The 15,569-nt window shown below is 37.7% G+C and overlaps 1 protein-coding gene across 5 annotated transcripts in view; it reads right to left on the reverse strand.

The window, feature by feature from the left end:
* Positions 1-503: 503 nt before the first annotated feature.
* The window catches only part of LOC108719724 (oxysterol-binding protein-related protein 1-like), a 41,635-nt gene continuing 26,569 nt past the window's right edge, over positions 504-15,569 (reverse strand). For all 5 annotated transcript variants that reach the window (XM_041567849.1, XM_041567850.1, XM_041567851.1 and 2 more), the window contains 9 exons: positions 13,146-13,243; positions 12,060-12,242; positions 9,673-9,780; positions 9,499-9,588; positions 8,748-8,874; positions 5,644-5,760; positions 4,583-4,706; positions 3,783-3,873; positions 504-1,688 (listed from right to left, as the gene is read on the reverse strand). In XM_041567849.1, coding sequence (XP_041423783.1) covers positions 1,586-1,688; positions 3,783-3,873; positions 4,583-4,706; positions 5,644-5,760; positions 8,748-8,874; positions 9,499-9,588; positions 9,673-9,780; positions 12,060-12,242; positions 13,146-13,243 — 1,041 coding nt within the window. In that variant the 3' untranslated portion in view covers positions 504-1,585. The remainder of the gene's footprint in view (positions 1,689-3,782; positions 3,874-4,582; positions 4,707-5,643; positions 5,761-8,747; positions 8,875-9,498; positions 9,589-9,672; positions 9,781-12,059; positions 12,243-13,145; positions 13,244-15,569) is intronic.

Genomic DNA, 15,569 nt, shown 5'->3' on the forward strand with positions numbered 1-15,569 from the left:
ACTTATATCTAAGCTTGGATCATGTACAAGGTACTGTTTTATTATTATTATAGAGAAAAAGGATTTTTTTTTTAAAAAAAAAAAAAAGTGCATTGTTTGGATAAAATAAAGTCTCTGGGAGATAGAATTTCCCTAATTCGGAGCTTTCTGTATAACAGGTTTCCATATAACGGATCTCACTTAAAAACACATTTTTGAGTGCACAAGATGTCTCAAATATATTGATAATGGGTTGAATGCAGAGGACTTCTTGTATTTGTCCTCTGTATTTGTGGTCACAGCCTCATTGCACCCCCACTTATCGGTTTAAAAATTATTGGTGAGCACAACTTTTCCCTTTATTTATTTATATATATATTTATATATATATATATATATTTATATATATATATATATTATATATATATATATATATATTTATATATATATATATATATATATATATATATATATATATATAACATTTGCAGAAATAACAAATGAAACAAAACCCCCAAAACATATTTTCAGAGCTATTTAAATGCTTTATTTAGCAGCACTTGATAAATTAAGGTTATTTTATTATACGCTAAACAATTATTAGAATTCTACTGCTTTTCCACATTGCTTTGTGCCAATGGACAAATACTTCTAGAACCTGTAGGGAAAAGAGGGATACAAAAATATACATGTGTGTACACTATAGGAAGTGGAATCCCCGATGTATGTCAGTGAAAAGATGACGCAGGCTTCAGTGTCGGATGCTCGCAGTCTATACTGCTGCACTGTCATTAAGTTTTGGTACAGGCTGAAAATCGGGGAGTTAGCGTTGTATCCCTGAATATACGCTGCACATATATTGTTGTTATACAGCTTCTCTGTGCTCCTTAAAAATGAATTCTCAGAATATAGTTTTAAGCAATGGTTTCCAATCCAGCGTCATCTTATTACACATAAGTTATTAGCTACTATATGAAAAGTGACAAAGCGGAGTAAATATCTTTCAGAACATTAGTTCCTTCCTGACAGCAGGTTTTGCCAACTTTGTCCTATATATTAATAACATCTACAGTTTCATACCATGTATAGCAGATTTTATACCTAGAAATAAGTGTCAATATGATAAATAAAATAAAATAGAAATGTAAACCCCATAATTAAAGGAATAAAAACAAGGCTGACCTGATAAAACAATGGGTAATAACATCCTGCATATTAATCTAACACATTCAGTGCTTAATTGTGCTTAGTATTTCTCAAAAATATATCAAACCTTCAGTATAACCAGCGAGGAGAGCACCCAATATTTCAAACAATGATGCCCTGTCTCTGGATCACAGAATTTCACTGTCTTTAATAAATAGCTGCCAGCAAAAGTTCCAAGCTTAACCCCCTACCATCACTATAATGCTGAACACTGATCCTAGAAATATTGCTTGGCTGTCTCTTTCTTACAAATAAATGTCCACTAATCCAGTTGGAATGCTTAAATGAAGTTCTAGAATTAGAGTGCTATAAAGGTGCATTTTTTTTTTTTTTTGGAAGAGTCAAACACACAAATCTACATTGGATACAGCTGGAAACAGGTCTGTCCTATGAGGCAGTTTTAATAAATATCTGGCAGTTTGGAATAGTTCCTGTCCCAGTAGTTTCCAGAGTAAAGCCAGTCCTGTGAACCATTGTAGGGGTTGGGGCCTTGGTGGAACCATCTGTTGACATGATAAACACATATGAGATTATCAGTTGCTGCAAAATATGCAGTACAGGTTTGTATTGGTCGGATGTTCAATCACAGTATAACATTTACATAACATTTTGCATAAAATTTTACATAACATTAGCAAAGAAGTAGCTTTAGGGCATTAGATCTACAATTTGAGGTTTAAAAAGTGGGCCATATTAGGGATTTAGACCTGTAACGGAGAGAAGATGGGGAATTAGGCATCTCCTGAAATATTTGCAAACTTCCTCTGTTGCTGAAGTAGCTCAGTTGAACATTCTATCAACACATGTTAAGTAGATTAGTTCTGCACAGCTAAAACTCAACAACTCAACAACTCAGTATTAAGTGTTGTGACATTCTGTTTCAATGAAAGCAGTTGTGTATTGAGTTGTTGGTCTTTGTCGGGGAGGAGGCTGAATGTAAGCACTTAAATTAACTTGGCATTTTGCAAGTCACTAAAAGTCATACACATCATAAGGGGCCATACATGACATGGCCAACTTGTAATTGTTTTGTTCTTTCAGGTAAAGAGTCCAAATATTTAAAAGAGCAGGCACTCATCTGAAAATGCACCATAAACTGGCAGATATGGTACACTGGCAGATTACGAAAACTGCCAGATTGCCAAGCAAACGGATATCCATGGTACATCTGTGCAGCAAACAGTTCATTTTGTACACTATGTGCTGAACTCTATGGCCAGCTTAATATTTGAATATTTTGATTTTCTGCCTTATTATTAATAAGCATAAAAGGGGAAATATTTGACGGACACTACTGTGATCCTGTTATCCAGGGGATCCTGCTAAATTAATGTGCAAGCCACTAAAAGTAGGTACAGTCATCTTCAGGGAAATTGGATTTACAAATGAGTCTGCTTAAAGCCGCCCAAAAGAAGCGCAGAAGAAATTTTCACTGAGCATCAGAAATCATTATTCTCAAAGGGAGCGACATGGCTCCCAGTGCTCAGTGAGGATTCAGCGCGGAGGACAACGGACTGACATATAACAATTATGAGAATATTTTTTATCATGCAAACCTTTGATTTGAATTAATGCCAATACTGCAGTGGAGCGTAAACATTTGTGGACCTTTTTGAATATTTCTGCATAAACATGACCTAAAAGTGATCTGTTTTTCGTGCAAGTCCTACAACTACATAATGAGTACCCAATTAAACATATGAGTTACAACATAATACTTGTTCATTTATTTATTGAGGAAAAATCCACTTGTGTGTTTATGGTCTTGCTGCATGAACTGCCTTCTCTTCGATCTCAGGTTATGGATAGATACCATGACATTTTTCTTTCGGATATTGCTGGTAAAATTAATAGTTCCATCAATTATGGCAAACCAGAGGCAGCAAAGAAGGCCCGAACCTTAATACTGCCAGCACCATGTTTCACGGATGGGAAAAGGCTGTTATGCTGGAATGAAGCGTTTGCCTTTCATTCCAACATTCTTCCAATAGCCGTCTAACTTATCCATATGGCAAACTCTACTTGGGCAGCAATGATCCTTTTTGGATAGCAGTGGCTTTCTCTTTTTAACCCTGATATGCACATTATTTTTGTACAGGGTTCTCCTGATGGTGGCCTCATGAACACTTACATAGATCATTGCAATAAAGAAGCCTTTAGCTCTTCAGGCTTTAGCTTGTAGACCTGTCAGATTTCCCAGAGTATTAAACACCTTGCTCTGGGTTGTTGAGAGCAGACTTGAATAGAGAAGATCTTGATCTTTAAATAAGTCAAGGTCTCCCACACTCACATTGAATATCATCCCATTCCTTCAACACTTATTCAACACTAATTTCTCCCTCAAATCAATAGAGAATCCTAGAGGTTTACACACTTTCACATTTTTCTCAACAAATAAATGAACAGGCATTATGGTTTTGACTCCTTTGTTTAATTGGGTTCCCACTATCTAGTTTTAGAACTTGCATGAAAAACAACACAATTTGGGTCAGAATTATATAGAGATACAGCAAGTCCAAATTTGTTTGCAATATATATGTTTTATACTTTGTTAGAATTAGACAATTTTTTGAGGGCTCTGGACTTCTTGCACACACCTGGTTTTCCAATCCTCGTCAGTTTTGGAACGACTCTTCCGAGCAGCTCTTTGCTTCTCTTCTAATCTTTTCTTTTCCTCACTGGCTGAGTCTAAAAACAAGCACAATCATAAGCAGTTTCAATTAAATAAAGGGATATGTAACAGTTTTTTCCCTTTGTTTATTATTCTAACAGTGATTCTTTTTCCCCAGCTACATAATAAATAGGTATTTGAAACTGCATTTTGGCACTTTCTATATGACATAGTCCCTTAGGTGCCAATACTGAAACATGGCTCTGTTATTTAAAAACATCAAGCATCAGTCTGCATAATGGTCATCAATGACCCTGGCAACTAAGCTAACAGCAGAAAAAAAGGCTAATGATTAAAAAAAAACAGCAAATTGTCTCAAAATTAGGGATGCACCGAATCCACTATTTTGGATTCGGCCAAACCCCAGAATCCTTCGTGAAAGATTCGGCCGAATCCTTTTTTAGCACATGCAAATTAGGGGTGGGAAGGGGAAAACATTTTTTACTTTGTTGTTTTGTGACAAAAAGTCACGCAATTTCCCTCTCCGCCCTAATTTGCATATGCAAATTAGGATTCGGTTTGGCCGGGCAGAAGGATTCGCTGAAAAATGACGAATCCTAGCCGATTCCCGAACCGAATCCTGGATTGGGTGCATCTCTACTCAAAATATCAGCATCTCAATCACACAGTTAAAAAGTCCGTTCTAGGATCCCTTCCCCTATAATTTTATTTATTTACAGCTTGCAAGAGTACTAGTAAAATTCCCAACACAGTTCTCTATATTACCAATTTCTCCATTTTCCATAGCTCTTATATCCGGACGCAGTCTACAGTCTGTTTTAGGGATTACACTTTCCATGTCCTTATCAGACTCATTTAAGGCTAGTGCAAAGTTAGTAAAGTTGTACATCTGAAAGAGTTAAAAAATGAAGACAGTTAAGGAGCTATTATAGTCAGATTAACACAATTACAAGATACAAACATGTTAAACAAGCACAGGATCTCAGAGATCGCTATGAATAAGTCTTGCAGAATGGCTGGGCAGCACTTGTCGCTAGTTACTGTTACCAACTTATCTTAAGAAAGTGCTATGTCCAAAGAGCAGGAGGGTAAATTAATATTTATGCAAGGTACTGTGGCATCCAAACCTGGTTGTGCATATTTAAGTATTTATGTGTACTAACAAGCAAGGAGGAAGATATTAAAAAGAAGAATGAAATAGTGGGGATGAGGCCAAAATCTCTGCCAGAATACGTAGGGTAAGGGCACACCTGGAGATTCGGTGAGATTTAGTCGCTGGCGACTAATCGCCTCTTCTTTGGGTCGACTAATCTCCCCAAACTGCTTCGCCTGTGCTAATGCACTTGGGGCGCTTCGATTTCCGAAGTTTCCTCACGAGTAAACTTTGGACGACTTCGGAAATCAAAGCAACGCGAGTGCATTGGCGCAGGCTTTTTTACATTGAAGCAGATGGAAGACACAGGGAAGCAGTTCGGGGAGATTAGTCGACCCAAAGAAGAGGCGATCTCTCCCCCAATCTCCAGGTGTGCCCTTACCCTAAGGGTAAACTAGTATCAAACTAGTTTCAAAAAACAGCCACATCAGCCACAATTGACATCTATGGGAACTGCCTGATAACCACTGGATTAAAAAAGTGATGCCAATGTTATTCAAAGGCAATAAAGAGACAGATAGCAGGGCTGCAAGATGGAAAGTAGCAGCAGCAATTTCCCTACAACACTGGTGGATTTAACCCGACTGAATTTGTGAGGATGCAATGGGGGCACCGTGGAAGGGAGATAATCCATATACATATATTTCATAGATTATATTCACTGAACATATACCTGCGCAGAATTGGAAGGTCTAGGTGCTATTCTCCACAACTGTGTGCTGCCCGGAATAACCTGTACACTTTCTGAAACAGGCAATGGCATTTCATCAGGTTCCTCTGTACTTCCAGCCTGTAGAATTGATTTACATGTAAGTTCACTCATATAATGACAAAGTGCAATACCCAAATAATACAATATGCATTGCTTGATGAAAATGGATATTCTAATGACTACGTTTCTGAGCATTTGCAAACTACCTTTTCATGATTTACCATTTCACTGCTGGCCTTAAAGGGGAACTTTTGCGAAAATGAGAATTTAATATAAGCTGCATAATACTGAAATAAGAAACTTTCTAAATACGATCAATTAAATATTCTGTATTGTTTCTGAAATAATCACGTTTATCTTCACTATTCCTCTTTCAGCATCTGTTTCTCTTCATTCTCTCTTCATGCGGCAGTTGGGTGTCAGATGAATGATCCAATATATCTTATGGGGGGGCTTCCATTTCTAGCAGCTCACTCAGATAACAGATTCCAGTACAAACAAAATCGAACAAAATAACCGCCTTTTGCACAAATCCTGCATGTAGAGAGACATGATGTCTGGTGATTTTTATAGAGTGATCTCTAATACATCTTCCAGGCAAAAGGAGCCCCCCCTATAAGGTATATTGAATCTAACTGTCAATGATTATCTGACACCCAACTGCTGCATGAAGAGAAACAGATGCTGAGAGAGGAATAGTGAATATAAACTTGATTATTTCAGAAAACGGTACAGATATTTAATTGATTGTATTTAGAAAGTTTCATATTTCAGTGTGATGAGGCTTATATTAAATTTTCATTATCATGATAGTTCCCCTTTAACTGATCTTGTAGCACTGTGTGTTGCCAGTTAACACGACTCATAGATCAGGAAATGTGAATTCTATAGTGTCAGCACTTAGATCCCTGACAGCTAGGTAGGTGGCTAAGCCTCAATAACTCAGCTGAGTTTCATAGTAGTTGAGGCTGATCCTGACACTGAGTCAATGATTATCTGACACCCAACTCCTGCATGAAGCCAGAATGACAGATGCTGAGAGAGGAACAGAGAAGATGAACTTGATTGTTTCAGAAACGGTACCGAATATTTAATAGGTTATATTTAGAATGTTTTTTATTTCAGTATGCTGAAGCTTATATTAAATTTTCATTTTTGCGATAGTTCCCCTTTAATATATGTCACCTTGAGGTTTCTTCCTCACACAAAAGGCATCCAAGTCACTAATCTGGCTTCCTGTAAAATTAAAAATATTTCTAATATAGTTAGTTAGCAAAAATGTAATGAATAAAGGCTGGAGTGACTGGATGTCTAATATAAAAGCCAAAATCTAACTTCCCGCTTTTCAGCTCTCTAACTCTGAGTTAGAGAGCTGAGCTGAGAGTTGAGTTAAGAGGGGCCAGCGGAAACCAAGGAAGCTAAAAAGCAGGAAGTAGTGTTCTGGCTATTATGTTACACATCCAGTCTTTATACATTACATTTTTGGCTAACTAAATTATATTAGAAACATTTTTTATTTTGCACAGCCTATTTACCCAGTTTTTATTTTTTATACTGAACAATTCCTTTAATCATTTATAAATCGCTTATGACATATAGTATAACCATATGAACACATTCATCAAATGGTCTTTATTTCAGAAGCCCTAAGGCACAATGAAAGCTCAACAAGAAACACACTGCTTCAATATTATTTAACTGTAATACCAGGCCCTGGCAACATATTTGTAGATTCTTATGATCCTCTTACGGGTAATTATAAAAATACTCCGGCCCAGACTCTGATATCCTCATATACCCTAAGGTAATTATTTTGATACCCTTTCAAGGATTAAGAGACCCTCTCAATGTCACAGATGGTATCAGGTTAAATGCATTTAATCATTTATAGGAATGAACAGAAGCTATAGATGTCATAGAATCCTCTTGTAGTCAATGTAAGGATCAATAAAATCAGCTCTGTAAATTATCTTCTGCCAAAAAAAACCTTCCTATTTCCTGTTAGGGTGGTACCACACTGGGAGATTAGTCACCCAGTGACAAATCTTCTCTACTGTAGGTGACTAATCTCCCCAAAATGCCGGCAGGATGGCATACAAATCGATTTGGATTTGCGGCAACTTCGGGTGGCTTCAGAAATCTGAAGCAATTTAAATGACATCCCGCCGGTGAATCGTATTCTTGCCGACGGGAAGGCATTTTGGGGAGATTAGTGGCCTGCTGTAGAGAAGATTTGGCACTGGGCAACTAATCTCTCCATCTACCATCACCACCAGGCGGAAGGCAGGGGCACACGGGCAGATTCGGTGAGATTTAGTCGCCTTCTGCCTGTTATAATGAGAAAACACCAGCGCAATGGCACTCGTGGCACTTCGATTTCCGAAGTCGCCCGAAGTTTCCTCACGAGGAATACAGCTTGAATAAAATGAATTATCTTTATCATAGATGTTAACATATCTGGAAGATGGCTTAGTCAATTTGTTTTCAAAAGTTTTCATTAGTGGATAATCATGTAATTAGAAAAAAAAAGGTTCCTGATTGGTTGCAAAGAGTTTTCCTCTGGAGTCCTCTGATGTCATGCTGAAACAAGTGGGGTGCATCCCACCTTGCTAATGGTGAATGGTGAATTGGTGATGGTGAATGTGGCAAAATAAGCATAGAATACATGTAGAGTCAACAATATTGACATGTGAAAGCTCATTACACAAAAGATAACAAGGAGACTGCCACACCGTTTGCGTTGATTATGGATTCTTTGGGATGTTACATGCTTCCAAAGACATTTTAGCTTTCAGAATGTATGCACTAAGGTTGTCATTTACTTTGCTACTTGTGCTCTATTTTACTTCATTTTTTTCCAACTTTGTTCAATCCAGTCTGGCTTTTATCCTCTCTCTAGATATCACTACCGCTTTGGTATGTAAGCTTCAGCTATGAATCTAAGGGAGAGCCTTTTCCGCAGGCATCACTCCTTAAGGAGGGGCAAATAGGCACTTGCAGAAGAGCTCACAACAAGCACAGTTACTTGCACCTCTCAAATCATCTGGGGGTAGTTGAACAGTTACCTGTTTAGAATTCTTCTTTTCTTCTACTTCCTTCTTGTCATTCTTTTTAAATGCATTAAATGTAGCTGGATCTGTGGTATACAAGCATTCTGTCCACTTCCCATACAAAGCACACAGCTTCTTTTTGCTGGAAAAAGTAATTAAAAGCACAAATGATGGACAATAAAGTGCATAGAGCCTATGACTAAGGGATACATTCCCGAAACACGTTAGGTGTCTAACAGCGGCAACCCTAATAAACCACATTCCAGAAGTGCCGTCTGTCTGTCTGAGTTACATAGTCCAGTTCATGTGAGCAGAATAACTGAATTAAGGAATAGAGGGACTTCCTGGGAAAACAGATGCTTCAAATCATCATCCCACTTGTACAATATTTATTTACTAAATATACATTAGCTATTCCCATTTATCTTCAGTGATATTTTCTGTCCAAGAAGTGTCTAACTACTCACTGATTCCTGTGGCTGATGAACTATTGCACATGAAACAGCTACGGGCTGGCAGAGCTTGCAGAAAGCCATGTTTGACAGCACATAGGGGTCACTGCTTAATGCTTTGCTAAATGCCTGTATAATTCAAGACTCAGCAGTATTGGGCTTACACGTAACGTTTGTTTCTCCTCAGTTTATCAAAAACAGAATATTCTTCTAGTCTGGGCAGTTTGGTTTTCGCATGTACCAAGAACACTTCCCATATGCACAGAGGCTGATTCCATCCTAAATACTATTTATCCATGTGCGGAAAATGTTACCTTTTATCTTGAATGTATCCTTCTACTTTGTGCAGTTCTTTATCGAAAAGCTTCGATGGCTTAAAATTCAAGATGCACTTTTCCCCAGTTCTAGTAAAAAAAAAAAGATTTAATTTTACTTCCAAAGCCATTCAAGCCTAAGAAAAACACAAGCATCCATCCCCCAGCACTTACTTGTGATTGGTTATCTCCATATTGCCATACTGCTCTATCCAGAGTTTGCCCACTATTATATTATGTATACAGCAAGTAGGATTTGTCCATGTGTAGGATTCCTTATGTCTGAAAAAACAATATAAAGAATTGCAATATAATACTATTTACTGTTACTGCATATTTTTACATACATTTTACCAATGATTACAAAGAGCTAAGCTTGTCATATATGTGCATTAGGCAGCATGATACCCATAGATAGTGATGGGCGAATGTGACCCGTTTCTCCATGCCAAAAAATCATTTGCAAACTAAATATCTGTGACACGCTATTTTTGGCTTCATTGCAGCAAAGGTCAAAATGTCCCATGTGGTTTACACTTTACAGGAGCAGGAAATTTAAAATGACTGCCGGAGTTTTAAATGTTAAAGGGATACTGTCATGGGAAAAAATTTTTTTCCCAAAATGAATCAGTTAATAGTGCTGCTCCAGCAGAATTCTGCACTGAAATCCATTTCTCAAAAGAGCAAACGGATTTTTTTATATTCAATTTTGAAATCTGACATGGGGCTAGACATATTGTCAATTTCCCAGCTGCCCCAAGTCATGTGACTTATGCTCTGATAAACTTCAAACACTCTTTACTGCTGTACTGCAAGTTGGAGTGATATCACCCCCTCCCTTTTTCCCCCCAGCAGCCAAACAAAAGAACAATGGGAAGGTAACCAGATAGCAGCTCCCTAACACAAGATAAAAGCTGCCTGGTAGATCTAAGAACAACACTTAATAGTAAAAACCCATGTCTCACTGAGACACATTCAGTTACATTGAGAAGGAAAAACAGCAGCCTGCCAGAAAGCATTTCTCTCCTGAAGTGCAGGCACACGTCACATGACTTGGGGCAGCTGGGAAATTGACAAAATGTCTAGCCCCATGTCAGATTTTAAAATTAAATATAAAAAAATCTGTTTGCTCTTTTGAGAAATGGATTTCAGCACAGAATTCTGCTGGAACAGCACTATTAACTGATTCATTTCGAAAAAACTTTTTTTTCCCATGACAGTATCCCTTTAAACACTCCCCACGGATATAAATAGCATATCTGATACCCCAGTCTGGTGCTCCTGTTAGCAGCAACCTGCACAGACTAGGGGTACTTTTGTGTGAGCACCATGGAGTGATCTTTTACTATGGCTTATTTTTTCCTCTGTTGTGCAGGGTCAAGCAAACACCGCATTTATTTCCATCTATTGTGTAAACATGGATTTCTGTATCAGACTTCCTGTTTTGAGCATAAACCTTCAGGGCTAGGGCTTGAGCATGCTCGGTTTGCTCCAAACTCCCTCTCCCCCTACCTTTTCCCCCTCCCTTCTCCCTTCCCTGCTGTAATCTGAGCTATGAGTGAGCAGGGAGAGACTCAGGCAGGAAGTGATGTCACACCAAGCTAATATGGCAGCTGCTATCCTAAACAAACAGAGAGAGCTTCTAGAGCTGTTTACTCAGGTATGGTAAAGCATTCTGCAGAATAAATATAGTGTTATAGCTTGCACTATTGTGGCTAATCTGTTGGCAACAAAATGCTTCGGTAGCACTTTAGTAGTTTTTCACTATACTGAGCATGTGCACCTGGCGTGAAGATGTAGATTCTGGTTCTGTGGTGCTTGCACAAAAGTACCCTGGCTCTCTGCAGTTTTCTAACAGAAGCCCTGGCCCAGGGTTTTAGGCAAGTGATTATTATCACCGGGAGCTGCCTTCATTTTAAAGTCTGTGTGACAATTCCTGGATTGTAGAGGACTTGTTTAAATGGCCATTGGCCCATCACTGAAACCAAACAAGGAAATATTCCAATAGCGAAATAAAGCAGCCACAACTCCAGACCACAGCACCTATAGGTGCTGCTCAGAGTTTTATTAATGGGACATTAAGTCAAAAAATAAAATCACATTATCAGGCAAACTGCACTGAAAAATAAATGTATCTTAAATATACTTTAATTTAAAAATCGGTACAGTTTTTATTACAAAACATGATCTTCTGCACTTCAGTTCCCTCTTCACTTCCAATGACTACAGACTGCACCCATCTTTAGATTGATGATGGCTGCAGTACTAATCAGAGTTGTTCCGAGTTCTAAAAGGCAGAGAAGCAGTGTGTAGGTTGTTGATCAATGAGGTTAAAATGTCCCCACACAATGCTCTTCTTCCCTTTATAACTTGTAATAGCACTGATTGTTTTAAAGTACTTTGAAGTCGCTCCTACAAACCTAAACAGATATCTAACAAATGTGAAATATCCAAGCAACCCATAAGGTATGCAATTCAATGACAATGCCCTAACCCTTAGCACTGAGTGGGGGTTTGCACCATAAAACACTGAAAAGACACTGAAAGACATTGTGACTCACTTGAGAAGCTCCAGAGTTATAATTCCTTTTGGTTCAGCTTCCAAACTCTTACCCCAGAACTTGAGTTTAGGGTAAATGGACCCATGGAACACGAAGTCATTGTTTATCCCCTCAGCATGGAATGCACTGATGGGAGGGTGATGACTAACTTGTTCTGAAATTAATCTAAACCCGAGATCCTCACTAAAGGAAAGAATCATAAACAGAATTATTTAAAATTCATACTTAGGACTATGTACATCCCAGGCATTTTCTAGACATTTTAGGTGATTGGAGTGAATGAAGCTTCATACTGTACTGATGTTATAGTGAGGAGAAATGTAATAAACATGTAATACAATGGGAAATTGCTTATGAAACATTATGGAAATCATTTCTTGCATATTGTACAGCATTAGAGTTTGCTACTACCACATACATCGTTTAAAGGGGAACTCCACAAAAACATAACTTACTTTTTGAAAGGTAAACATAATTTCAAGCAACTTTGCAATATACATCATTTAAAAAATATGCAGACTTTTCATGATTTCTAATGGTTTCTGACAGTTCCCTAAGCCTCCCCCCTGCTCTTCTGCTGATCTCTCTGACTACTTTGCTGAGCTGGCTGACTACTGTTACTTTGTATCAACAGGCAGCTGTCCTTAGCCTACATCCTCCAAACCCCACAATTCCCTGCACACGTGATTTCAATAAGGAACGGAATATCACAGTGCAATGCATTGTGGGGTGTGTAGTTCCTTCATGCTGTCTGTAAGCTGTGGAGAAGTTGTTAAAATTTTTAATATCAGTGTTTTAGACCCTTATTCCCTGCCAGGATTTCAAATGATGCAGAAAGAGAATAACTGTTAAACAGCTGGATTTCAGCAGAGAAAATGGCATTTATTCATACTTTTTGAAGAAACAGGTAACTCTGATGGGTATATTAGGAGTTTTTCTCTGTTATGTGGGCCTCTTTATCAAATTTGTTTGGAAGCCAGAGTTCCCCTTTAAGAACTATACATAATGCTCCACTCCAGTATGTACGTATATACAGTACATACAATGCAAGTTTGTTACATTGTGTTTCTGTTTTCAATGACCTACCGAACTAATTCATATGTTTCACCAAGCAGTGGATTGAAAGGCTTCCCTGTTCGCTCCCATTGGGAAGCAACCGCCGACACTGCAAAAGCAGCGACACACTGCAAGACAAACAGAAAGTAGACAAAGAGTTATGACTCTGTATTTAACAGAGTTTCCCAGTTGCCCAGTTTCAGTCAGCAATGAATTGTGGTGCTATACTGCATTTTGTGGCTCATTGAAAGGCTTATTTCTAGCTCCGATCCTCATGAAGCATAAATGTGCAATTATACATTATTTTATGGCTTCTAATAAATATAATAATTTCCTCTTCGCTATTCTGATTTTAGCCTAGAGTATTATGGTGTATAATCCTGTTATGAGAAGTAAACCAACCTACCTGCCATGTTTTGTCCTGCCATGTCACTTTAGCTAAACTTGTGCTGTATTTACAGTATATTAGAATCTCTCCATTGCTTCTTCCTTTAATACCCGCTATAGCTCTGCAGCTACAGACAATGGCAGTTGTTGGTTAATAATACTGAATCCCACATGCCTATGAATTATATATTTGAGGGGCAGTGAAATGGAGATGTTTGAGTTGCCTGCATCTCTACAGTAAAATGATGACATGCAAAGTTTGGGGCGTAGGGCTTACTGCAATGTGGATCACCATATCTTATGTCTGCTACAAACACCTAAAAGGGTTGTTTTGCACCAACATGGATTTATACATCTTAGCTACCATCAAGTACAAGGTATGGTCTTAGAAATAAAGAGATAAAATAAGAATTGCTTGCTTAAGTGTGGGTATGGGATCCATTATCCGGAAATCAGTTATACAGAAAGCTCCAAAATACAGAAAGGATGACTCCTGTAGATTCCGTTTTACCTAAATAACCACATTTTCCACATTTTAAAAAATGATTTTCTTTTTCTTTGTAATAATAAAATTCAAACTAAGATAGGATTAATCTTGATTAGAAGCAAACCCAGCCTATTGGGTTTATATAAAGTTTACATGATTTTCTAATCCAAATTACAGAAAGATCTGTTATTCAGAAACCCCAGGTCCCCAGATTTCTGGATAATAGGTCCCACACCTGAATTGATTTGGCCCATAGCCAATCCAGGGACTTTTTTCATGCTTGTGTTGCTCCCCAACTCTTTTTACATTTGAATGTAACTCACAGGTTGAAAAAGGTTGAGGACCCCTGGTTTAGATGGATCTACTGTAAGCAAATTTTCATTTTGTGAAAAGGGCAACCAGGAATATATATCATGGGAGCCACTTTGAAGCTCTTGTGAGCTGTGCTACTGAAAACTGTGTTGTAACTTAGGGAGGTGAATGATGAAACCAGTGTGATTGGATCCTTTGCAAAGATGAGAAATTGGTCCCATTTGGAAAACACAAGCTGCATAGTGCAATAGACTCCATCCAAAAGATCCCACCTCTATAGCAGATTCCAGATTATAATGAATAACAAGACATGGTTTACTTTTTAATCTCACTATAGAAACCCCCCAATAAGACATCAAATTCAAAACAACCAGTTCCAAGTTCAGCCCCCTGCACCACATAATTAATAGCATTTGCAGAAAACACGCTATTATTTATTTATAACCCCACCAGTAACACTGCAAAAAAAATTACGTTTGCCAGCATTTTAGACACATTTATGGAAATCTGAAATCCATGGGTCAACACATTTATTCATAGGGAGCTATTTATTAATTGAATGTTATTGAATTTATTGAATTTTTCCCATTATATTCAAAATCAAAGGGGTTTAACTGTTTATTAAGTGGCTCTACACTTTGCAGTTTCAGCAATCTGGTTGCTAAGGTCCAAATTACCATGCACTGATTTGAAAAAGAGACTGGAATATGAATGTGAGAGGCCTGAACAGAAAGATAAGTAACACAAAGTAGCAATAACAATACATTTGTAGCCTTAAAGAGCATTTGTTTTTTAGATTGGATCAGTGACCCCCATTCCAAAGCTAGAAAGAGTCAGCAGAAGGAAATTAATTAAAAAAACTATACAAAATAAAACATGAATTGCTTAGACTTAACCATACTATAAGATACTAAAAGTTAACTTAAAGGTGAACCTCCCCTTTAAAATTCAGCCCAACTCCCAACCATAATTGGGCTTAATTTACCAAAAATTTGGATTAAAAAGTTGTGCATGCAGGAAAAGGCTAGACAAAATTGCGCAACAATTCGAATCATGCGACTTTTGAATTGTCGCCTGAAAAAATTTAATCTACCAGATTATTGAATGAAAACCAGCATCAAACAGCCTGAAACTGTTTTACAAATGTTCCAATTGTAAAAGGGACCATCTGCCAGTGACTCTTCGACAGGTTTTTGGATTTTTTTCCTATAAAAATTTGAATTTTTCCCCTTAAAAACTCCACCAGAAAAATTGAAAAATAGAAGAAA

Source organism: Xenopus laevis, chromosome 6S (genome assembly GCF_017654675.1).
Source record: "Xenopus laevis strain J_2021 chromosome 6S, Xenopus_laevis_v10.1, whole genome shotgun sequence".
Classification (NCBI taxonomy): Eukaryota; Metazoa; Chordata; class Amphibia; order Anura; family Pipidae; genus Xenopus; species Xenopus laevis.